General features: G+C 36.3%; 1 protein-coding gene across 5 annotated transcripts in view; it reads right to left on the bottom strand.

The window, feature by feature from the left end:
- Nucleotides 1–25547, bottom strand: part of LOC112654367 (hedgehog interacting protein) — a 91629-nt gene that overhangs the window by 54219 nt on the left and 11863 nt on the right. For all 5 annotated transcript variants that reach the window (XM_025438827.3, XM_025438828.3, XM_025438829.3 and 2 more), the window contains exons 3-4: nt 24617–24773; nt 23749–23950 (exon numbers count right to left, since the gene is read on the bottom strand). In XM_025438827.3, coding sequence (XP_025294612.1) covers nt 23749–23950; nt 24617–24773 — 359 coding nt within the window. The remainder of the gene's footprint in view (nt 1–23748; nt 23951–24616; nt 24774–25547) is intronic.

Genomic DNA, 25547 nt, shown 5'->3' with positions numbered 1-25547 from the left:
AATAACCTTTTAATAGTCTATGTGAAGTCTGTAACTTACTAGTATAAATTATCAGAAATTTTATTTTTAAGTACAATTTAATTTGGATAAGCAGAGAGCAAATGTCTTCCCAATAATTTCTTTTAAGAATATTTCCTATTTTTATTTGTTTTCAATATTTGAACACATCTTTAATTCCCCATCCCCCGCCCCTCATTCTAACTCCAATAGCATCTTTAACCCAAGACATCTTACTCTTTTAGAAAGATACACTTAATGCACTCAGGATCACGGATAACAAAATTTTGCATTTTAACCAGCCTTTTTCCTTGAACAACTTTTATGCTGTTTCTACTGATTTTTTTTTCTACTGATTTTTTTAAACCTTGCAACATTTCCCCAAAGACTGCTTCTCACTAATTTCCTGGCTCTTAAAAATTCCTTTTCTTTAAGTTTGGTGTCATAATAATACTTCTCAGAGCCTCCAGGGAGGATACTGAACTTAATTATATTATGGCCACTGTAATTTGGTGGGTCAGCCACACTTACTTCCTTAACCAATTCACATGCTACTCAAGGCTAAACCAAGAGTAACCTCTCTTTATGCTTCAGCAACAAGCTGTTCCAAGAAAGCCGTTGTTTATAGTATTGAGAAACTGTTCCTCCAAGCCACATCCCAGGGTAATGTTCAGTTGGCAAAAAGAAGGTTGTATGTTGTTCAACACGGAAATCTGCCTCATTTGACCACCCAAGAGGGCAGCAAAAATAAGTCACCTAGTAAAGGTGGTCTTTTTATACAAAGGTCAAACAGAACTTTACTGGAAACTTTGGGTGGACTGGAAAGTCCTGGCTGAATATAGTGAACTGCATAATTTAACATGTGCTCAAGTTTTACTGTATAAGTGAAGCTTATTCCAAGATTGATGCATGCTTGATTACATTTTTTCTTTAAGAAACTGATTTAAAAAAGAAAAAAAAATGAAACAAGATTCCTTGTGCAAGATATTGTTTCCTAATCCTGACACAAGCCTAGATCAGCCCCCTTCTTAGTCCTGTTTTTTTTTTTCTTTTATTGGCAATTGTCTGTAGTGACAGCCACCTGCTTTTCCTGCTCTTCTTGATGACTGCAAGGAGAAGACACTAGAGAAGTAGGAGAGCAAAAGAAGGAGGCTTGGTCTTTGTGTTGCTTGCATCAGGCACAAAATACTGGGTTAAAGTCAACTGACATTATCTCAATTTTTAAAACATTTTGTTTTTAGTCATTTTATTGCCATTATCAAAGTCATTTTTATGCCTATTTTATGTAAAGAGTTAGTGATCGGGTATGGTATAGTCAAGGACATTTTGTAACTTTAAAATAATGAAATTTTAGGGTGACCATTTGTCCTGGCTTGCTTGGCTACAGTTCTGGTCTATGTTCTTATAAAATCAGGAGGCTCTCCTTTCACTCGCAAAAATATACCAGTTTGGGGATGCCTCGTGGCTCAATGGTTGAGCATCTGCCTTTGGCTCAGAGCGTGATCCCGGGGTCCTGGAATCGAGTCCCACATTGGGCTCCCTGCAAGGAGCCTGCTTCTCCCTCTGCCTGGGTCTTTGCCTCTCTCTGTGTCTCTCATGAATAAATAAATAAAATCTTTTTTAAAGAAAGAAAGAAGGAAAGAAAGGGTGACAACTTGTCATCCCAACTGGTATTTTTTAAAAGATTGATCATTCATTCATTCATGAGACACAGAGAGAGAGGCAGAGCCATAGGCAGTGGGAGAAGCAGGCTCCCTGTGAGAAGCCCGATAAGAGACTTGATCCCAGAACCCTGGGATCACATCCTGAACCAAAGGGGGACACTCAACCACTGAGCCACCCAGGCACCCCTGTCACCCTTACTTTCATACCTATTTCATCTGCTAAACATGAATAAAGGAGGAAAAATTTAAAAGTATGCTTTTAGATAAAAGTATAGGTTTTGTTTAGTAAATGATTCCAAAGGCTGGCATATAGGAAGATGACATCAGTATGGTCCTTGTCTTCTAGGAGCTTATGGTCTACATGGAGAGATAATGGCAGTGTAATGTGGTTAGTCTTACAATAAAGGATGTAACTCACAAAGAATGTTCTTAGGCTATTTTGCAGAGAGCAGAAGGATGGAATTATATATAGACAATATAGACAATGTTCCACGGTTAATGGAAGAAAGCAGCAGCATATCCAGGGGGTCAAGACAACACATTTAGGATCTGAGACATGTATAAAATCCCAAGGTGTGCCAATGACTGATGGAAATCCAACATAAGTCATTTAGAATAGGAAATAGCAGAATGCAATCAAAAGCACCTATATATTTTCTTTTCAGTAGTACCATACATAGAACACTTAAAAACAGTTCTTGGTAATGGTATCTTAAACAGTGAAAAACTCTAAGAAATATAAACCATAAAAAATCAGGTTTTTCAGATAAGACTAAAATGTGCATTTAGACAAATACAGGAACTTTTTAAAGATACCCCTAATTTTGTTAAAATATTGTACAAATGATATTCTAGTGGTCTTTAAAGATTTAAAGCAACATAACTTCTCAGAGAGGAGTGTACTGAGAATAACTAATTGATCATCTAAATTTGAGGTCAGTCAACTTTTTTGTAATGGGCAAAACAGTAAATATTTAAGGTTTTGTGGGTTGTAAAAGCTCTGACAACTACTCAATTCTACTGTAGGAGCACAAAAGAAGCCACAGATAATATGTAAACAAATGGTATGGCTGTGTTCCAATATAACTTTATTTATAAAAACAGGCAGCGGGTCAGATTTGGTCTGTAGTTTGCCAACCCCTAATCTAAGTGATTATTATATAGTATGCCTTAAGTATACTGTACTCTGGCCTACAAACTATATAATATCCACGTATGTTGATAGTTGGTATAATATATTACATACTTTAAATTCAATTATTTAACTATAATCTTAAATTTATTTTCCAATAACCAACCATTGAAACCACAGTGATCTTTTGTTAATATTTTAACACTACTAGAACAAAAAGAAATGATGTGATTAGCTCCAGTTTTTTAACAATGGGTCACCTTTTACATTCCAAAACTCATAAGTATATCATACTTATTCTTTATTTCTTCTATAAAAATGAAGAATAGAGTAAAAGCATTCACTTTGGACATTTATCCTAAGTGAGGATAGAGACTGAAAAGTATTTTATCTCTGTTCAGTCTGATCCAACTTCTTTAAGAAGAAAATGAGGAACGTCACGTTGCATATGAATAGCCTAAGCAAATTAATAAGCCTTCAAAATTCTTAGACAAGAACATAACCCCCCTGCCCTCCCCCCCCCCCCCCCCCCCCAAAAAAAAGGATGCCTGCATGGCTCAGTTGGTTAAGCATCTGCCTTCAGCTCAGGTCATGATTTCAGGGTCCTGGTATCCAGCCCCATGTGGGGCTCTGTGCTCAGTGGGGAATCTGCTTCTCCATCTTCCTCTGCTCCCCACCCCCTACTCTCTTTCTCTCAAATAAATACATGAAATGAAAGAAGAAAAACACCTTAAAATCCTGAGATCTGACAATGGAGCATAATTCTGGAAGGTACTATGTTAATGTGGGTCAGATTATAAAACTAGAGATTTGTTTCTCAGGTTTCACATTTCTTTTTATTTCTTCCTCTTTGAACCCCAAACATTCTCAAACTTGCTTAACATCAAAATCTGCACTTAAGAAAAGAGCTAAAGTATCACTAAACTAAAAACACTGGTAAGATTAAGAGTCAGTTTTCTCAGGGCCATTTGCATTTTAAGAGAGCAAATGAATAAAATTTTTTTCTGTTGAACTTTTTTTTCTGTTGAGCTTTAAAAAATATATTTCGTACATTCTTGCTTTTGAAAATACAATTTTAATGCCTTAGTGTCATCCTTTTAAAGAACGATCTCATCTGTATTTTGTTTCATACCTGGAAATCATTTTCCTGAAAATAACTCTAATCATCAATAGCATTAATAGTGCTGTTTCATGTCTCTCTTCCCTTAAGAAATTCCATTTAACTGAAATATCATTGAAAAGTGAATACAATTCCTTTTTTCTATTTTGACATTGGACGATGTTTTAAAAGAAATAGGTCTAACCCGGGGTGCATAGGTTGGCAACAAGTAGTGCCATGTTGACCTTCACTTTGTGTTCATGAATAAACATTATTTTCTTTTATAAGGAGCACCCAAACAACTCACAGGTATTGTCATCCGGACAGGACTCTGTTATGCTGTCTAGACTCCAGGATAGGTTATGGTACATTCTATCAGTTTCCACTTCTTGTAAGTCAGCCCCTAGAGTGCCCTCTAGGTTCTCCACATTTCTAATCCACTCTTCACTGTCACTCAGAAACAAGAACATTCTGGGAAAACTAGCAGAACATCAGACTTGTTAAATAATGAAGATAAATTTTACATATAATTCAATGTCAGCATGACTCTGTGTGGCTAACCAACCTCAAACAAATTATTTCATTTCTCTAGGCTCTAGTTTCCTCAACTGTAGAATGTAAGTGATTCCAAAGGTCCCTTTGACTTCTAAAAGTTTTATGATTTTATGACTAAAGCACATGGTGGTTAGTGACAGCTATTTTCTTTGAAGCTCAGAAGCCATTTTTGCTTAATTTTGCTTTTCCGGCTCTGTCCCTAAGAGTTGATGTTGAACCAACTGCCAGACAAATAGACGCTAAAGCACAGTACTATGATTTGAGAGGTCCACTATCTCTTCTAGGCATTTTTGCAATCCAAAAAGCTTTATTTGCCAGAAAAACTAGACTTGAACTGTTGTGAAGCATTTTATAGTCTTTATTCCACTGAGTTTGAATATTCAGATGTTTTTCTGTACATTTGTTTAAAAGTGCTATCCCAGATCCACCAGGGTTGTCAGGTAATACATAATATGTGAACCATATTGATTTAGTATAAGTCAGAAAATCCTAGAATTCTGAAAACTTATCTTGTCTCAAGGGTTTCATGTAAAGGACGGTAGGGGATGGCAAACTTGATATATTTCAAAGGATGACCTTAATACTACAATGTTTCAAACTTTGCATCTAAGGACAAATGATACTTGGCATTATTTTCATGTTTTTCATGACACTTTTGTGTGTATTCTTTGAAAACTAATAACTCTCACCAGGCAACTTTTAAATTATTAGCTAATCAAAATATTCAGTTAATAAGAAGTTCCCATTTCCTGTTATGGATAAATGGGAATTTTATGCATTTTAGTATTTGCAGGTCAATATTGGGAATAATCAGCCTCATGCCAAATAAGTGAGCAAATAAATGGGGAGATATTTGAACCTGCTTGGAGAGTAACCCTGGCACACAAATCCAAAACTCTTCATCCCCTCCATCTTTTTCTCTAACACTACCAGTCTCTATCTGAATGTTTATAATTAATTCATTGTAATCCATCAACATACAAAAAGAACATTTCTGGACTTTTCCCAGTTCTTCTGGCTCAATCCAAAGAAGTGCAATAAACATTAGCTTGATGAATGAATCCATCAATGAATGAATGACATACCTAAAGCCATCTCCCCCCATGTGGAACTGAGCCATATGGCTTTTGCAGATCTACAAAGCACAGGGGAGACATTCCGTAAGTTCCTACACAGAAACCCTGTGGAAAATAGGTTATTCCTCTGAGCTGAATTCCATAGCCTTGCTTTTCGAACAAACTGAAAGTAGCTTTATTACCAGCTTCTGGTTGATAATCCTTTGGCTGGATTGCACCTGGACCTTCTAAGAGTGAAAGGCCACTTTCAAAGAAAAATGCTTTCCCATCATATGACAGAACCAAGTGGCAGAATGAACAGTCTGACAAGGGGTCAGAGTAGTGAAATAAAGCAGAAGGTCAAGTCATTTCAACTTGTACATGAGCAAATTAAACATTGCTTTAGAAGGAATGAATACAATGGATATAACTGAGAATGGTATAATATGTGTTATAGAAAACAAGCAAACTTTTTAAGTGAAGGCTAGTGAGTGCTTAGGCATGATTCAGGCAGAGAGAACAAAAGGGAAAGTCTGTCATACACTTGTGTAGTACTATTCCTATTTAAAACTCAGACATACAAGGTATAGTTTTTTTCATCAAAAAGAAATTAGCTTTTTATTTTTGAATGCTTATGGTATGTAGTTAGCATTAATATGAAGAACATGTTTAAATGTGACAAATGCTTCCTATGAGAAAACAAATGACTAAAGATTTTCTTGGTAGAGATAAAAGCATACACATTCTTGGGTAGAGTCAGGATCTGTGCTTTTCAAACTTCCTCTTGCTTTCATTTAGGTAAATAAACAAGAACAGATTTTAACATGCATATTAAATCCCTAGCAAAGGCACATTAATGGACTCATGTAAACACTGAAAGTATAAAAAAAGTGACAATATTACTCTTTAGGCACATTAATCATACTATTATGACTAAAGACAAATTAAAACATGTCATACTTGTTTACCAAAGTTAATTAAATTGCACATAATGGAGCTCAACATCAATGGAAAGAAAGTGTGAATTTTACAGCTCTAGGGTGCAAAATATCCCAAAACTATATGTTATAAAAATACAAAACCTTATCATTAAATGTTTCATATTCTCTAAGCATGTTGGGGCAGTTCCCTACCTACATCTGGTATCCTTGTAGATTTGGATGCAAACTCTATAGTGACTTATTAATAAATATGATTAATGGATGAAATTGAAATAGAAGTTTTACAACAGAAGACTTTGAAATTAAGGAGGCCTGTGGGTTGTGTAGATGTGCCTCCTAAAGGACCTCATCTATCCTTTTTTGGAGCAGCCATATTTTGCAGCTTAGAAGTTATTCAGTCAGTCTCTTGGACCACATTGTTTCTGGTGATTCACCAATGTTTCCTGAGGGATATTTTACTGATCATCAAATATAGGTATCTTGGTCTATATGTCTTAAAAATAAAAGTGGACATAAGCAAAAAAATAGTATGAAGTTAACATTGAGAAAGTACCACCTAATTAGGTATATTGCACCTAAAGAAAGATTTAGTTGGGCTGCTTAGGGACTCTTGAATGTCCCTAAGATATGACAGATGAAAGCTCAGTAATAAAGAAGCATGGGGAAGAGGGAAAACAGAATTAAATATTAAGAACCTGGACTCTGATTTCGAGAAGGCTTACTTGCCCCATGAGCAGTGAATGTCAGCTGTCTACACAGGGGGCCCAACATCCACACCCTCTTCCCTTAGTTAGAACACTTCAACTTTCATCCGGGGCACTACTCCTTTTACGCTTGGGATTCAGTGCTTTGGACTATGCTGATCTCTGCCCCTAGCTCCAGAGAAGGGCAGGTGACCCACGCCTGGCCAATCACAGAAGCAACATGTTCTGAAATCCATGAGTGGCATCAGTTTGTGAGACACATGTTGGAACTCTTAGGAAAAAGCAGCTCGTATTCCTCTGGATTTGCTAAACTAGTGAGCCTGAGGCTGCTACAGTCTGTGCCACGGGAAGCAAGTCTGCCCAAGCATGAAGCTAGCATAAGGGAAAGCTCCAAGTCAAAACAGGGGAAAGCAAAGCTGAGAGTTGTTTTGTTTTGGTTTTGGATTAAGCCCATTTGAACTGAGTTTCTGTTTTTCCTAGGATCTTCTCCCCTTGCATGCAGTTTTCAATTCTTTCTAGATTCAGTTCTCAAGCTGCCTTGCCCTCTGGACTAGGAAAAGTTCCCAAATCCCCTACAAGGGGAAATAGAGCAGTCACAGCACCTGAAGAAGCCAGCTGGTTCCACAGAAGCCTACCACATCACTGGGGGCTGGCCATAACTGTCCGTATTGTCTACCATAGTAAGAAACTCAGAATCTTTTGCTTAGTGCATAAGACTCTTTATGGGTCCCTTGCCTCAGTTTACATGTCTAGTTTTATCTCAATTCTTACGATGTTTCCTGAATAAACGGCTCTTGTCTCTTTTCTGCCAATACCCTTTAAGAGTCATTTCCTGTGTACCAGCTAATTTGTTTCCTTTCCCTCATTAAGTTTTTCTCATATCCCTATTCCTTTTCCTGCCCACCATCCATTCCTTGTGGTCAGAGCACTCTGATTTTCCTTTAGGGGATTACCTTCCATACTCCAAGTCCTGTGTTTTGGGTCACGTTCCAAAGATAGATCCTGTTTGGTACCTAATGCATATTATGAATTGTCTCCTGGTCCATGTTTAATGGTAATTGAATAGCAAGACTCCAGACAATGACAATATGGAGTAGGCTGTATTGATTAAAATCATCAAGATGCTTTAACATAAAATTTTTGATGAAGCAAAACAAAAACAAACACACAAATTAAAACCACCTAGCCATATCTCAGCAGGTGTAGACATGATGAAAAACGAATGCTTTGGTAGGATTAAAATAAGCAAATAGCTTAAGACAGTCAGAATATTAATGTCTTTACACGTATCATTTTATTCTCTTATTTCCAAATTTGGTTCAAAACTGTGAGTTTGCCATTTTCTCAAGTAAGATCTTCTTAGGGTTATCAGCAGGTTACCTCTACATTCTACTTTACTATTATACTTCCCAGATCCAAAAATAAACAACTGGGGGTGGGGTGCAGGGAAGAGGACATTCTGTGCTGAAATGTTTGGAAGCACATGCCCCCTTGTACTCCTAACATTAGTGTCACCAATTTAATATTGTCTCCATCATTTAAAGATTCCTTTCTGTCTGTTGACAACTCTTTTACCATTGAGTTTCTCTCCTGGGTGGCATTTAAGCTATATTTAAAACTTACATCTTGTTTATATATGCTCTGAGCCAGAATCTTTGATTTACAGGAAGGAATTTGCTGATCTCTTTCTTTCCCCACTGAAAAATTACTGTTACAGTAAATGCGTCTATGACCGTTATTGTTGTTCTCCTAAAGGGTTGATACCAAATGCAAAGCTTAGATAGCTATAATCCGAAATAAAAGTCAAAAAGATTATAGAAATATTCTACATTTAAGTTTATGCATTTACACTTATACCTAAACTGTGTGATTCAAAATTAGGTGTGCCATGTTGGGGAAAAACTTATCTTTAGCAATATTTCATTCACCACACAGGGTTCTGGTATATACATATATGTGTAAATATGTAAGTATTACATTTTTTAATAAGATTTTATTTATTCATGAGAGACACAGAAAGAGAGGCAGAGACACAGGCAGAGGGAGAGGCAGGCTCCGTGAAGGGAGCCCAACATGGGACTCGATCCCGGGTCTCCAGGATCAGGCCCTGGGCCAATGGCAGGCGCTAAACCGCTGAGGCACCCGGGCTGCCCAAGTATTACGTATTTTTAAACCATGTAATACTCTTATAGACAATAAAACCGAACAATGAAATATTGGCCCATTAAATGTCATCCAAAACTAATGGGAAAAGAAGAGAAATTAGACATTGAGGCAAATAAAACATGAACATCTGTATCAACAAAGTTATGCCCTGATTATTAACGAGAAATTAATGATCACTTTGTATTTTCTATCTCATAAGAAGGCATTATTTCCCAATGTTTTCAGTCTAACATAGCCAAGTAAAGGTATGTTTTTTCATCCAAAACTTGAATCTAAATTTGTTTGATAATGTCAATGTACATTATTATTCCAAAAGCACAATAAAAACTTTCTCATGATGGAGACAACAAAAAAACTGACAAGACTTGTTTTCAATAACTAAATATTTTGTGAAAAATTAAATGTATTCTGATGCAATACTGTCATTCATATTTAATATCTCTTATAAATTTTCAAGTGCCCAATAAATTCAAATTAGCAAAATTATGGGATTAAATTTTCTACAGTGTTTTCCAAATGTCACCCACGGCAGTCGTAATTTAACTATGAATCCGTTTTGAACTCATTTATACTTTAACTCATTAAATGGCATTTAAAATTCAATTGTAATGAATTATAGAAAGGGAAAAAATTAAATTGTAGAAATAAAAACTTGACTGGTATGCTTCATCTGGAAGTTTCACAACAAATGTGTAGTTAAGCCTATCTTATGGGTACAGGAAAGGTCTCACTTTTCTTTCTTTTTTCTTTTTTCACTTTTCATATGATATCCAACAATGTGACTAAGTGCCTCCCAGAAATTTAGAATTAGAAATGCAAAGGTTAGATAAAGTTAAAGGTCATCCCCCTACAGGCAAGAGGGGGCCAGCTCCCTACCAAGTTTCTAGCAGACCTGCTTCCCTAGGGCACATCATAAAAGTAATTTACTGACAACTCACCTTACCAGGGGTCACTGGGGGCCTCAAGTCTTCTGGAATTCACTTTTAAGAAGCATGATTAAGTGGGGACAACTATTGGCCCCAAAGTATTTATGCTGAGAACAAATGTCTGTCAGAATTAAATTCTTTGTGTGTGGTGGTTTCAGACTTAAAAAAAAAGATGTGTGGCCTGATGAAAAGCACATATATTCTATTCACCAAATTAAATCTTAGAATGAATATTGCTTAATTGATTTATTAGGTTTAAAAAAAATACCCCAGAAATCCAAATAGACAACACAACCTAATAAAGTGGAGAACGGATTTACTAAGTTAGTTAAATCCTTTTCAATCTTTTCTAGTCCAGTTTGTCTTATGCTGGAGGAACAAAGGCATTCACATCATTTCAAAGAAAAAATGAAAATGTCATTTAAACCAAGCCAAGAAAGTTGACTTACTTTAAAATTTTTGCAAGAAAATCGATTTCCTGACTAAAACAAATCTCCAGCTTTTCGTGTTTTTGATAGTGTTGACATGAAATATTTGATTTAATATTAGGTTGAGATGGCTTTTCCACATTAAAAAAAATTACTAAAGGTTAAAAGTGTGCATTGAACAAAATTAAAGCAGATTATCTGACACTGTGTGTGGGATACAGCTCTAATCTCTACAGCGCATGGAAACGAAGCTGGTACTTTCAATTGCACAGCACACATCTCAGTAATAACAGGGGATGAGGCATACAATTTCAAGGAACACCCACAATGAAAATTATTCTTTCCAAACAGAGAATTGTTTTGGAATAAGTTAGGTTAATTGGCACCATGGGATTTCTCTCAAAGAAACACAGTGCACTGAAATCCTTACAAGTGCAAGTAAAATGATCAAGCACTACCCTCTTTCCCTTTTCAATTTTTCACATCTAGTTTATTCTATCCACAACCAAATTAACTTCTGTAGATTCACAGGCAGGTAGAAAAGGAGATCGTTTTTGGCAGCTGAATTTATACTCTGAAGGACTGGTTAGTTAAATGAGCTCCAGTAGCCAACAACAAAGGAGAAATTCACTGAGTATATTTGGGAATATTGCACTTTTGAGATTGAATTATGAGTACTGTCTAAATCAGGTCATTATCTTATATTTTATATAAATTATATTGTATACGGTATATACAATTATATGTAGTATATGTAATTATATAGTATATTATATAACATAATTGTGTATACTATATTATATGTAAATATATATAATGCAAATATTATATAATTAAATCGTTAGAAATCCCCTGCAACATTTGAGTATCCTTATTAGAAGTCTATAGTTTTGTGTTCTGTCATCACTTTAATCCTCTCTGACTTCACGATACCTGGATTTGGCCTCTTGTATGCTAAATCCAAGTATAATTATACTTAAAAAAGATAATCCTCTGACCCTTTCTCTCCACTTAAAGTTGCGTTTCCTAAGGAGGTGTATGTGTGTGCACGTGTGCACACATACAGTATTTCACTGTGGTTACTATTTTCAGGAATTATTTACAACTAGTGTGGAGTGAGCCCTCTCCTTTATATTACCATGACTGATATTTTCCTGTCATTTACAACCTTTCACTGGAACCCATTAAATGTTCAACGTTGTTAATGTACCGAGTTTAAAAATTTGTACTTTAAACCTATAGGAAAGGAGGTACAAATTCAGTAAGCAGTATATGTAAAAATGCTTATATTTAATAGGGTAAATTTTTTCCTTTCTTTAAAAGATTATTTATTTATTCATTTATTTATTTAGAGAGAGTGCACACAAGCAGTGGGGGGGGGGGGGGGGACGACAGAGGGAGAAGGAGAGAAAGAATCTTAAACAGGCTCCATGCCCAGCTTGAAGCCTGATATGGGACTCAATCTCATGATGCTGAGGTCATGACTGAACTGGAATCAAGAGTCAGATGCTTAACCAAGTGAGCCACCCAGATCTCCTAATAGGGTAAATTTCTGAATATTCCTCCAAGTATTCACCTACTAAAAGTTGGAACTGAAAGGAACCTCAGCTATCACTGATCCTCTCAATTTACAAGTGAAAAAAATTGAAGCTTGAGTAGTCAATGACTGGCCCATGGGCACAAAGCACATTCACAGGAGAGCTTGTGCTAGGAGTCAGTGTTCTATATCCCTGCTTCACCTATACCCCTATACACCTCTCTTACCCTTCCTGGTCTACTCTCAAAAAGGCTGCTATTGATCTTGTTGAAATCGTTAAAGTCAGATCATATCACTCTTCTGTTGAAAATCCTCCAATGATTCCCCATTTCACTCGACGTAAAAGCCAAAGACCTTGGAACATGTTAAGACCCTCCACTAAACAATGCAGGCTTCCCACCCCCACCAACACACAGATGTGCAACTCTGTGACCTTGCCTTCTTGGACTACGTTTCTCTTCCTTCACTCAGCTACAGACTGGTCTCCTCCTCAGCCCACTTTAAGGTCATAATACATCTTCACCTTCATTCTTGGAGGTTTGAAAACTTGCCACCCTGTTATCCCTACACACTAAAGACGTTATCCTGCCATTATTAACTGAAACTTGATGTCTCAGTCCATGCTGACTTTCATAGCTTTTAAAAGTTTAACTGGAGGGGATCCCTGGGTGTTTCAGCGGTTCAGCGCCTTCCTTTGACCCAGGGCGTGATCCTGGAATCCCGGGATCGAGTCCCGCATCGGGCTCCCTGCATGGAGCCTGCTTCTCCCTCTGCCTGTGTCTCAGTCTCTCTCTCTCTCTCTCTCTATCATGAATAAATAAATAAAATCTTAAAAAAAAAAAAAGTTTAACTGGAGTGATGAGGACCACACAGAAAGGCGAGGGCACTTCTTTGCCAGTGTGGTAGGGTGCTCAGTAAGCCCTGCACTGGCAGACACTGGCAGGGTTTCTGCATCCGGACAAAGGAGGAAAAAAAAAGTCAGAATAAAGCGAAGTAAGCCTCACACTCTCTGAACCTGGGCAAGCACGAAGTGTCTAGTGCCTGAGTCCCACTGATTGCTTCCCCCTGGAAACAGCTGGAGACTTGTACTGCTTTCCATTTCACAGAATTTGGAGCTAGAAAGGACCTAAGTTTCATTTAGCCTACTCCTCTGACTTCAAAGATGAGGACGCAGAGATCCCAGAAAGTTAAGCGGACTGTTCCAAGTCCTATAACCACTGGCAAAACTGGTACCCTTATCTTGGCAGTGGATGAGTGCTATGGCCACTAGTGATTTGTTCTCACACATACCCAGGTGAGGTGGGATATGACAGGAATGTAACACTTTAGGGATCAAAGGTGTTGAAAATGGATGCTGTCAACACAGGTTTCCTTCCCTTGGTAGGTGCCTGTAATAATTATTTACAAGGGTAGAAGCTCACCTAGTCAGTCATGTCCAAAAAGCTATGTTTTGTTTTTGTTTGTTTCTGTGCAGAAGTTTTTATATGTATTGACATTTAATCAAAGCCAAAATCTTAAAATAGACACAACATGCTTATGTGCAGGCGCACGCGCACACAGACACACACACACATACACACATTCATACACAAGCTTCCTTGGACAAAGAGACATTGTCTTTAGGTTGCAATTAAAGATATGCCAGCAAAAAAAAAAAAAAAAAAGAGAGAGAGATATGCCAGCTATTGGCTAAATCTTTTTGGAGCTAGCCACATCACTGTGAGTCACAAAATCCTGAAATCAGCCCCAAGTGATACACACAGAGACCCTGAGTGTAAATACATTATTACTGTCATGGGGTTAATCTGATCTTCCAAACCCCTGGAGACTTAAAGAGAAGTTTTAATGGTGGTTAAACAGGGAAAACCCACAGCAGACTGGATAAGAGAGTACAAGCTGTGTGGCTTTTTCAACCTCAGTTCACAGGCTTGAGTCTGGTGTAAGGTTAGGAACTGATCACTTTTAACAGATGGCTGGTGACCTGCGTGCAAAAGGAAGTCAGTTCAAGTTTTATTTCACCTTTTCTGAACAGGTGTGTTCACATCCGTCCAAGAAACATGTTGGAATTGTGAGAACTTCATCGCCATTCTTTCATAAAAAAGCCCAAGATTTAATGGGAATTAAATTTGGTTATCTTTTTATCCTTTTTACAGTAGTGCTTTCCTATAGGAATTTTTTTGAACAGTTTCAAACTGTTGGCTAAGAGTTCTTAGAACAGATGTGTTTTCCATATCTAGAAATAGCCTATGGTCAGATGTAATTTTATTTGAGTTTGTGATCCATTTGGATCAAAGGTGCTTTAGGGTAAGAGGCTGGTTTAGAAATAGCTTATTAAATTTCTTTTTTTAAAAAACTAAGAATTTAAAGAGAAAGCCAGAATATTTTATATTTGGGCATTTGAAAGGAATATTCTTCTCCCAAGAATTTTTTAACAATATGTAAAATTTTAAGATCCTTTTGTCATAATGTTTTAGCTTCAGTTTATTGGGTTCAGATCACAATTAGATTGAATGACTTTAATTGCTAACAATGATGGTATTAATCAAATTCATTGATGTTATCTTTTTCTGTTTTTGTTCTACTACATATACTTTGATAGAGTAATTAGCACATATTTTATCTTAAATAACTTCTTTTTTACAGATTTTCTGTGATTTGGAATTTAGACCTGTGGAATTACACAATATTTTTAAATGAGTGAATGGATGAACTTAAAATTAAATTGTACATGTCATGTCCAGATAAAGTAAAAAAAAAAAAAAATCACTCACTAAAGGATTCAAATTTTACCTCCCTTTTGATGGTAATTCCTGAGCCACTCTGACCACATGTGTTGTCACCTGGTATCACAACATCATGCTGAGATAGAAAATTAGATGGTTGAAAGAAAGAGTTTTTCAAGCTTTTCTCATTATATTACATTACAGAATGGCCTCAATAAACAGCATTTTGTTTTTCAAAGTATATTTTGACTGCAAAGTCCAAAGCTGATTTAATATCCAGGCAGTGATCCAAGTTTTAAAAACACTTTATAGGGGCGCCTGGGTGGCTTATTCAATTGAGTATCTGGCCCTTGATTTCAGCTCAATTCATGATCTCAGGGTGGGGAGATAGAGCCTCGTGTGGGGCTCTGTGCTGGGCATGGAAGACTACTTAAGATGCCCTCTCTCTCTCTTATCCTGTCCTCCTCCCTTTCTAAACCTCCCCCTCAAAACAAATAAAATAAATAAATAATAAAAAATACTTTATACATGCCCTCAGTTCTGGTCATCTTGACATTATGATAGCTCAACATAATCACACTCTTTACGGCTTAAAAACTAAAAGCCAATTGATGAATACTACCGAGAAATAAACTAAAATGTAATTGTAATTGAGAACATAGTTATTGTATATGATTATTACATATTACATGACATAAATAAATCTATCTATATATTTATTATAGAAATGTAAACATTAATGTCTGTTAAAAGAAAAATGCTACATAAACAAGAAGGAGATAGTTGAGGTCATTCCATTTACATATTCTTGAAACTGATCTCCAGCACTTTTCACTGTGGTTGCTCTTGTTTAACTTTGAAGTTTTCCTTTAAAGTTCTCTCATCCCTGACTTCATGGTATGTTTTACTAATCTCTGTTTTTAAACAAATATTTTGTTGAGTAATACACTCTCTTTGTCATGACATTACATGTTAACTTCATAGCAATTTGGCCCAACGGCTTGCCTCCCAAATCCTGAGATTTTACAACTATGCTTTGGGCAATAGTTGCTAGTGGGCAAAAATATGTGCCTTCTTAGTTTTCAGTCCCAGTATATTTCCTTTGCAAATCCTACAATTTATTAACTCCATGGCAGATTGACACAAACCATGTTCCAAAATAAACACACAAAAAGACCTTCATTACTATAATATCCAGGTTGAGAAAAACTAGTATGGAAGCACAGAAATTCTAAGGAAAGGCTGCTGCCATGCTTAGGGGTCACTGCTCTGTGCTTAATCATCCTTAGCCATGTGTTCTGAGAAATCCCAGAACTAGGGACTTTTGCATCATGAGGCAGGGTAGCAATGCCATATTACCTACTATCAAGACACAATGCTATAAAAGTGAAGGTATTGTCTTTCTCTAGTTACACACTTAAATAAAAATATATTCTAGGTTTATCTTTTTGAATTAAAGAAAATTCACACACATACCTCAATATAACTTTGTTTCCATGGGTCTGTTATATATCTTTGGGGGAAATGCTAATACTATCACAGAGCTCCCACTAGTTAGCATTCAATCCCATATCAAAGGGTCTGTAACATGCCAGGGCATAAGGTTCACAGTAGCCCCTGGAGCTTGTGTGTCATTCTGGGGCTTGTCTTGTTTTCTCTCCTCCACCCCCTTTTCATGTTAGTATGATAGATGATAAGAGCTAATACTTACAAAGTATTTCAGATTCATGTGAGATTGTACATGGAAAGTGTTAGACACCACCTTTTATTATCCCTGTTCTACAGACAAACTAAGACTAGAGAGATTAAATCACCTTGCCTAAGGCCAAACAAACAAGCAGCACATGGTGTGGATGCAGAGACTGGAACCCAAGTTTGTATGCTTGATGCTAGGTCTAGGCTGTCAGCTTCCTTGGGCAAGCACCAGAGCCAGAGGCAGAGAGCGGGAGAGCATAGCATCAGAACACTGCCTTGGAAATCTGGCTCTGGTGCTTGCTAGCTGTGTTATCCTGGGAAGCTTCTGGGTCTCAGTCTCTCCATCTGTGAAATGGGATATTAATATGTGCCTCACAGGGTCACTGTCAGGATTACTGGGGTAATCTGTGTCACGGCTGAGCAAAGTAAGTGCTTAAAAAATGGTGAATATGATTAGTAACGAAGACTGCAGGATACTTGCTGACAACAAGGCTTGCCTGAGGACTGTAGTTTGGGGAAAGAAAAGCTATTGAATGTCTCTAAAACAGTGCTATGCTACTTTCTTCCATTTACAGCTTGTTTTCTGATGCCCGCTATCTTCTTTTTGTGAGATAACATAGCTACTGGGCAGCAATGACAGGTGGTATCAACAATAGCTCTTCTTTCTTCTCTTTCTAGTCAGATCTGTGAGGTGGTGGCAGCCATGTTCAGACAGATGCTTTTTAAGAAGTGGCAGGGTCCTTCTCTAGGGTCCCGATTTCTTAGTTTTTCACCTGTTTTAATGATTACCACAGACTTCTGAGATTTATAGGCTCTATTTCCTCTGCCCTTTAAGTCTTAGATAAATATAGAGACATTAATGTAAAAACTTTCTTCACCTCAGCTGTGACTTATGGGATCTAAAATGTAGGAGAAGGGGCCTTTCTCTACTCAATGGAGGGACATTACATCTGCCACTTCAGTTTCTGCTTCAGTAAAAAACAGGATGCATGATGAAAAATAATTTATAGATTAAACTGGCTTATACTGGCATGCACTATATATATGCACATTTATATTTATTAAAATGCTTTATCAATAGGATTGCAAATGCCAAAATAAAGAAATAAGGACACCAGAGATGAATGATACAGACATTATTTCACAACACCAGGGGACTTTTTGCTTTACATAAAATAATTGCTCTGTGGACATTTCTAATAGATTTGAAATGAGATTCAACCTCTTTAAAAATTACAAACAACATTTTTCACAGAGTACAGGGCATTCTGTTGTAAAGTGTCAGTGACACTCAATAAAAAAAAATGGTTGTGTTTAATACCATCTCATTACTACCTTGATATAAAAAAAATAACTGTGGCCCCAAATTTTACTTGCAGATCTGTTTTGCTTGCATTTTAACTTAATGGTTTGGAACCAGAACGTTAAACTACAAAGAAAGGGAAGGCATTAAAAAGTTTTTATTTGAGGGCAGACTATTTAATTAACTTTCTAATCATTTTTAGGGTAAAGTTATCTCATGGTTATTTCCACCGCTGTAGCAATTCTCTTCTAATGCAGTAATTTGATCGGTCAGGAACTTGAAAAATGCCATATACACAAAAACATTTTAGGATGGTGATTATCTATTGTAATATTTACCAAATATATTTTGCAGCTTTCTTTCAAGGGAACACATACTTTCTTCCAACCTAAAGTATGCTTAAAAGCAGGCTTCTCATGATTTTCTGAGGAACTATTTGACACATGGTACAATCATCGACATATGCATTTGTGTGCATGCGGTTTTCCACTACCACTTTTGATAAGTAAATTGCTTTCCACTTCTGCTCTTATTTCACTCCAGCAAAAAATACTAATGTTTCATGGGCTGCCGTAAGACAGCAATTTGAAGGCAGAGGAAAACGTGAAAAGTTAAGTCTCTGACAAACTTCAGTGAAATAGGACATCAGCCCCAATGGGTTGATGAGCACTTGGATTTCATTAAACTTTCGATGCTCATAATTATGCGTGTGATTTACAAGCATGTGAAATCACAGGCTGCCCCACTGGGGCTTGCCCCGGCACACCCTGCGTCCTCCTCCACATGCTCCCGTGGCTCCCGGGCGCCCAGGCCACTGTCTCTCAAGAGTCCCACCTCAATGGGTTCAGTCACCCGGACAATCAGCAGCTTTCAGCCTTATGTCCTCTCCTCCCCTGGTAAAAGGATTGCTTCAAAAAGCATCTTTTGAAATGAGGATCCAAGTAGATAGAGAGGGACAGGAGTCCAGTCACACTTGTTCCAATGATAGACAAGTCTTTTGGCTTTGTCTGCTGCACGTTGCTAGCCAAAAGGGCTGTTGTGGGTGTGAGCCTCTCTGTCTTCTGGCCGCTCATGAGAACTGAGTGGCAGAGAAAGCTGCGTGTTGGTTTTCTTGAGAGGCCACCCTGTAGGTAACAGGTGCAGGCTTGTCCTTACTGCACACACACAGAGCTAAGACTGACTTTCAGATCCGCGGTAGTCAGAAGTTTGGTAAAATTACCCTAGAATAACTTTTGGTGTCCTTGTCATTTTTAAAAGGGTTTACAGATATAAATGCAAACTACATACTTTAGGAACAGGAACAATAATGTTTTGCCAACTAGCTGAATACTAGGTTCCAAAAGGAACAAAAACAGGAAAAATTTAACAGGCAAAGCAACTGTCCAATTAGAATTGTTGAGATTTTAAAATATTATTTTTCAAAACTTTATATCAAGAATCTTACAGGGCAAAAGAATGAACTCATCTTCTCACTCAAAGTGGACAAGCAGTATGTATAGGCCAAATAAGTGACAAAAGGCATAGGTTAAATGACAACTAGGATCCAACCATTTGCTCCCAGTGGTCATTTCAGTAATAGCACTTGGGTATACTCTGGGCAGAGAAAACGCGTCTCATTCAATGTGTAACTGACCCAGGGGTTTGGTTCTGTCTAGATCAGCGCCTCTCATATTGGCACACATTGAAATCGAGAAAGCTGTAAAATCATACCAATGCTTAAGTTCCAATCCCAGACATGCAATTTAATTTGAACAGCAGGATTTCTGAAAGATCTTAGGCAATTATACTGTGCAGCCATTCTTGAGAACCACTGGTTTGTCATTCCCTAGGACTTCAGATAGATGAAGCTGGTTCTAGAACTTGCTGCAAGGTCTGACTCAGGATTCAGATATAAGCTCAATTTAAAGATTTCAAACTACCAGTATCTTAAAGAAGTTTTTACCCAGGGAGATAGTATAATTTTAAAAATTTCTGCCTTTGGGATAAAACAACAACAAACAACACATGTGCAAACATATACACACATACACACCCACAAATGATGATTTTAAAGATTGCGCACCAGTTGAGCACTTGGATCATTCTTCAATGTACTAATGGTTAATTTACACGGTGCACTATAATCAAAAGTCTATCAAATCACTGCACACTCTTAAAACATTTTTCTGACTCACCCTTTACAGGGCAATTTCACAAAGCTCAGTCTTCTAGGGTTTGAGCTGTTGTGAATGGAATCATCTCTTCCCAAATGAATGGCAGTTTAAATTCATATGGCATAGGAATTTATTGCATTCAATCCAACTCAACAATTTATTTCCTGTAGGAAGGAAAGTCAATTCTTCAGCTTGTGTTTTGCATTTTTGCATATAACTTTGGTTTGGTGAGACATAGACAATTACGTGTGCTGAAATCTCCTACAAGTATAGGCAGCACAATATGGGTGTTTAAAATAAGACATCATATTTTTAGCTTCAGATAGGACCACTTAGGGAAGAGTTGTCGAAGTTCCCTGGGTGATCGGCTATGCTGATGGCACTTCTCTGAAGTAGCTTGAAGAATTTCAAGAATTTACCAGCTTTACTAGGGCTGGTAAAGGTTTGAGGATATCAACCAAGTCCAGTTTCTTGCCACGAAAGGGTCAATCCTTTACCAGGTGACAGAAATTCCTGCTGATTCTTAATTGACAATTAGCAGAAATGGAATTCCAGTTTCCCTTATAGCAAGCACTAGCTTTTAGAAACTCTTATAATCAGGAATTCCTCTTTATGTTTGACTCAAACTGGTCATTATTTAATATTCATGGGGGGGAGGAAACCTTCACTGTGGTTTGTCTTGCTTCCGTTTCAAACATATGAAGGTTAGGTTTTAGTATACATTATTAATTTCTGTGATCTGAGTATTGCAATCAGCATTTTAGTCAGTGGAAAAAGCTTTATGTCCTCTCTTATAATTTTAAAACTGAAAGAACAGAAGTTATATACATAATAATTTATGAAAATGGTATTTGTGTTTTTATGTAAAATGATTGTTGATGAGCACAGAATACTGCCACAAACACACTAACGTTACCCATATATCAAGAAGCCTGAAAAAATTACTGTGAAATAGGTGTGAAAATATTTTTACTGCAGAAGTCTCTGAGGGGCATATCACAAAAATCAGTGGTAGGATCACTCCACAATTGTGTTGGCATCTGCCCCAACATACCAACAGTGGCCTCTTCTAACACTTCCAATTCATGACTTGTGATGGAAGTTTCATGGAGCCTAAGATAAGGGACAGTCATAGCATCACCTGCCTGAGGGAACAAGGCTGTGGTCTCATTGCTCACTATACAGTATGCACTCAAATATCCATGTGATTGGTTCTTATCTTATTGACATCACTAGTCCCAAACTCCAAGAGAATTCAAATATTGCACTTTAAAATATGTCATATTATATATTCTACAAATGTTGAATAATGAGCTTGAAATTTTTTAAGTCCTAAAAGCCCTGGAACTGTCCTAGGAAACAAGACACAAAGGGTGTTCCACAGAATTTCCAGAGGCCTGCAGAACATAGATACTCTAGAACCATGGCACTGTCATAATCTGGCTTGTGCAATTTTATTGCATGATGAAATGTCTCAAAGTCGGAGAAGATAAACTTTCATTCATTATCACAATAAATGGGCATAAGTTGAGGCATTTTGAAGGAGCCCCAATTAAAAGAGGCATTTTGAAGGAGCCCCAATTAAAAGGCAGTCATTAATTAGCCATTTAAATTGAAGTAGAAACAAGAACATGAGTTCCTTACTTCGTACGACAAAATTGAGACCATTTCTTATACCTACATTTTATCATGCATTATCTTTTTAAAACCAATACTGTTATTCAAATAATATTTAGAAGCTATATATTATTCTTTCAAATACTTGAAAATATATTCCAAAGCCACTGGCAATGTGTATCACGGTTTATGTCCTTCATCTCAGTAATGCTCCTTCTATAAATGGACATTAAGAAGTCATTCATGAGCAGGTTAGACAATACACACGAGAATGATAAGTCATATTTTTTACACTGATAAAAAGAAAATACTGGAGTCACTCTAAATGTCTCGTAATTAGGAAATGGAATACCCAGAAAAGATAAAAACTAAAGTTTTGAGAGAAGTTTTCAACTGTTAACATATTCATGACAAAGTGTTATGTCAAAAAAAGAAGGCTAAAAAGATGTATATACAGTTTGATTTCAATTTTATTTTAAAGCTGCTTAGGAGAAAAACAACAAGAAAACATGTTCTTGTGTGTTTCCACATTTATTAATATGGACCTGTATTACCTGTGCAGTCAGGATAAGTTCATCTAGTTTTAATATAAAAGCTGGAAGTATATCAAAATGTTAGTGGTGGTATCCTTTAACTGATGAGATTATAGGTGATGATTTTGAAAATACATTCTCCAAATTTTTTCCTTCATAGAGAGTATGCTTAACTTGCACAGTAAGAAAAATACACTGCTAGTGAGTAATGTTCTTGCTGTTGTATCTTAATCCTTGCTCCTTAGGTACCACTGGCAGTGAATTACCAGAATACATTTCAAAATGTATTTACTGAAGTCTCATGTGCAAAACATTAATGCTTCATTTTAAGAGACTTTTGGTGATTTGCTCTGAATTCTAATGAAAATTTTTACTGGGGAAAATTGAAACTACTGAGTTAAACAGATTTTCCAAATGATCTGTGTGTTGGTGTTAAAGTCCTTTTCCAAAAAGGACCATAAGTACCACAAAGTGCTTCTCTTATGCAGAATGTCTTGGTGACACTGTCACAATGCACACCTGAATTTGGGTGGTACCAACAACATGGATTTTAGAATCCCTCTATTCTAACTGAATCATTCTAATTATTTTACATGGTAGGTAATGAACCGATATCAGGAATATACCTCTACTTTTTCCAACTTGTTTCTTCTGGTTCTGATGTTCTTACCTTTGAGAAGAGCTCAATACAGCAAGGAGGAGTTCATTTCCATATGAGTAGAAGAGTATAAATCCTCCTTTGACTTTTTTCCCCAGGTAAAAAATAAAAAAGAAAACCAGTTCTTCTCAAATCATACTGTTTCTTTGTTTCACTCTAAATTAGTCATGAGCTCTTGAGTGTGCCTTGATTGATTTTAAAATGCCACAATTTGCTTTATAGCTTAGCACTGCTCATAGTAAAGTATGTTATGCTCTTGTCAAACACACTTGACAAACATTTATTTATACACTACTAGATTATTTAACATGAGAATTCAAATTGGAGAAGTCAGAAAGAAGGCAGTATATGCGCATATGTAATATAAAAATGGCCAATTATAGATGAAAACATTTGACTTACCTGTAAAAACATTGTACAACAAAGGCACAGTAAAAGTAGCATTTTTTTATGACACAGACTCAAAAACAGATGTGGTAAGAGAATGCTTTGCTATTGCCAAAATAACCGAAAGACCTCTTTGTGTCTACTAGCAAGTGCTGATACACAATTCTAAGTATTATGCCTGTTAAGCAACATTTAAACACATACTTCATAAAATCAAGAATTATTTTAAATGTGTAAATTACATAAGGAAAGCATGTCAAGATATCAACCTGATTGCACTGCTTACCAAATAACATTTAAAATTTAATGTCGCCGTCCCAATTTAGTTGCCATAATTATTGTCCCCTTATGTTGAATCCTTATTTTCTCCTTAAATATTATTTCTTTTATTACAAATACTTTTAATGAGAATGGTAACAACTAAAATAAAATTAACATAGCCAGAACAAAAATAAATAAAATTTAAAAAGCCAACCTTTATTCCACTTTGAACAAGTTTGTGAATGTCCAAATAAGGCTCCTTGAAAATTTCTCCTTCGGGGGTAAGGATCTTCACGTATCCTTCTTTTTCCAGAATGAAGAGACGGTGAGAGCCATCCCCACTATGCAGGGCGCCGACAGGCTGGCGCAGCCCACTCACAACCTCCTGAATACAGAAGCAGTTGTGTTTGTGCTTTCTAAACAAATTAAAGAAAACCGGTAAGCTTTTCTTGAGGTGAAGGATGTAAAGAATGCACTTAGCATCCTTTTCAAAATATATTTCCTCTAGGTACCAATGGTTTTGAGAATCGTGACATGCTGTTAACCCAAGTCACAATATGAGTCTTTTAAATTCTTTTCAGTGGAACAAATAAAACAGCCTCTATCAAAAAGTCAAAGAGAGATTTAAAATAAAAATTTTACATATTTTAAAATTTAATATGCTCATCATCTTATCTTTCACTGACTATAATTAAAATTTAGCTTTACTCTAATAAAAGGCCTTCAGAGAGAAAGCTCTAAGATCTATTTATAAAACTCTGATTTGCTAATAATAATTGTGCTGAATATTTCCATAAGCTAACAACAATCATAAAGGTCAAGCTTAAAACTATAATCATGAAGTTCACATGAATCACAGAGAAGCCAAACTTATAATAAAAGATTAGTCTAAGCATTAAAAGCATTTAAGCAAATATGATATTAGAGAAGCAAACTACCAAAAAGGAAAAAAAAAAGCATCTGGAGGATATAGCTGCTGGAATCAAGCACAGACAGTTGATTCACTATCAAAACCACAAGATTTGTCAGTTGGTTTTTTTGTTTTTGTTTTTTAAGATTAAAGAGCATTTATCTTTATGAACCTGCTGATCTCTTCCACTTTGTCATATTCTTCCATCTGGTCCAAGTAGTTAGATGCTGGTCCTCTGATTTGTTTTCTTGGAAAATCTGGAAAGCACAACCCACCATCTTTTCTTGCGTAGTAAAAGCAAAACTCTTCAGCAGTAGTTTGAATGAAACCTTTAAAGAAATGCAAAAAGACTGATGAAAAATATTTAGCATCACAGTAAAAACATCCTATTTAAGAGATAAAATACAGGAAAAAATTTTTTAGAAACAATATGAATATCCTAGAAAAATAATGAAAGAAAAACTTTTTTTTTTTGGGGGGGGGGGGCTTGGGATTTCCATTTTTAACCAAAAGTTAAGAATTTCAATTAAAATGAAACAATATTGCATTGGATATTTCAAAAGACTCAAACAAAATACACATAATACAAATCCAGCATTAATCTTGTTATTGCATTGGCTCTGTTTGCAAGCTTCTTCAGTTACCATATGTTGTACTTATAAGTTTATCTGATCACTATTCAGCACTTTTTCCCCCTACAGTAATAATAAATAACTTCTTAAGAAGAACACATTAGAATGAGAAAGAGATGGGCCATCATGGGGCCAAGTTGGGTCATTTTATAATTCTTTTTGTACTGTCACTCACTCCTTATATGCTGTAATAAATGTCTGGCTCACTACAATGGTGCTAAGAACAGAGCGTCCATTTTCAAATACATATGTGATATGCCCTTTTCCTATCCCTCTTATAGAAAATCCATGATTATTTTCTAAGACAGAAACTGTATTTAAAATATCCCTTCAAAAAAAATTAAAAAAAATAAAATATCCCTTTAGTCTTCTCAATTAGAAAGCTGGTAAGCCACCCACACCAAAAAATAATAATAATAAGTCAAAACAAAAATGCAAAACAGATACTTAAAGAGATCTGAAAGATGTTTT

This window comes from Canis lupus, chromosome 15, assembly GCF_003254725.2.
Source record: "Canis lupus dingo isolate Sandy chromosome 15, ASM325472v2, whole genome shotgun sequence".
NCBI lineage: Eukaryota > Metazoa > Chordata > Mammalia > Carnivora > Canidae > Canis > Canis lupus.
The sequence above is the reverse complement of the archived record's forward strand: the minus strand, read 5'-3'. Positions and strand labels throughout refer to the sequence as shown.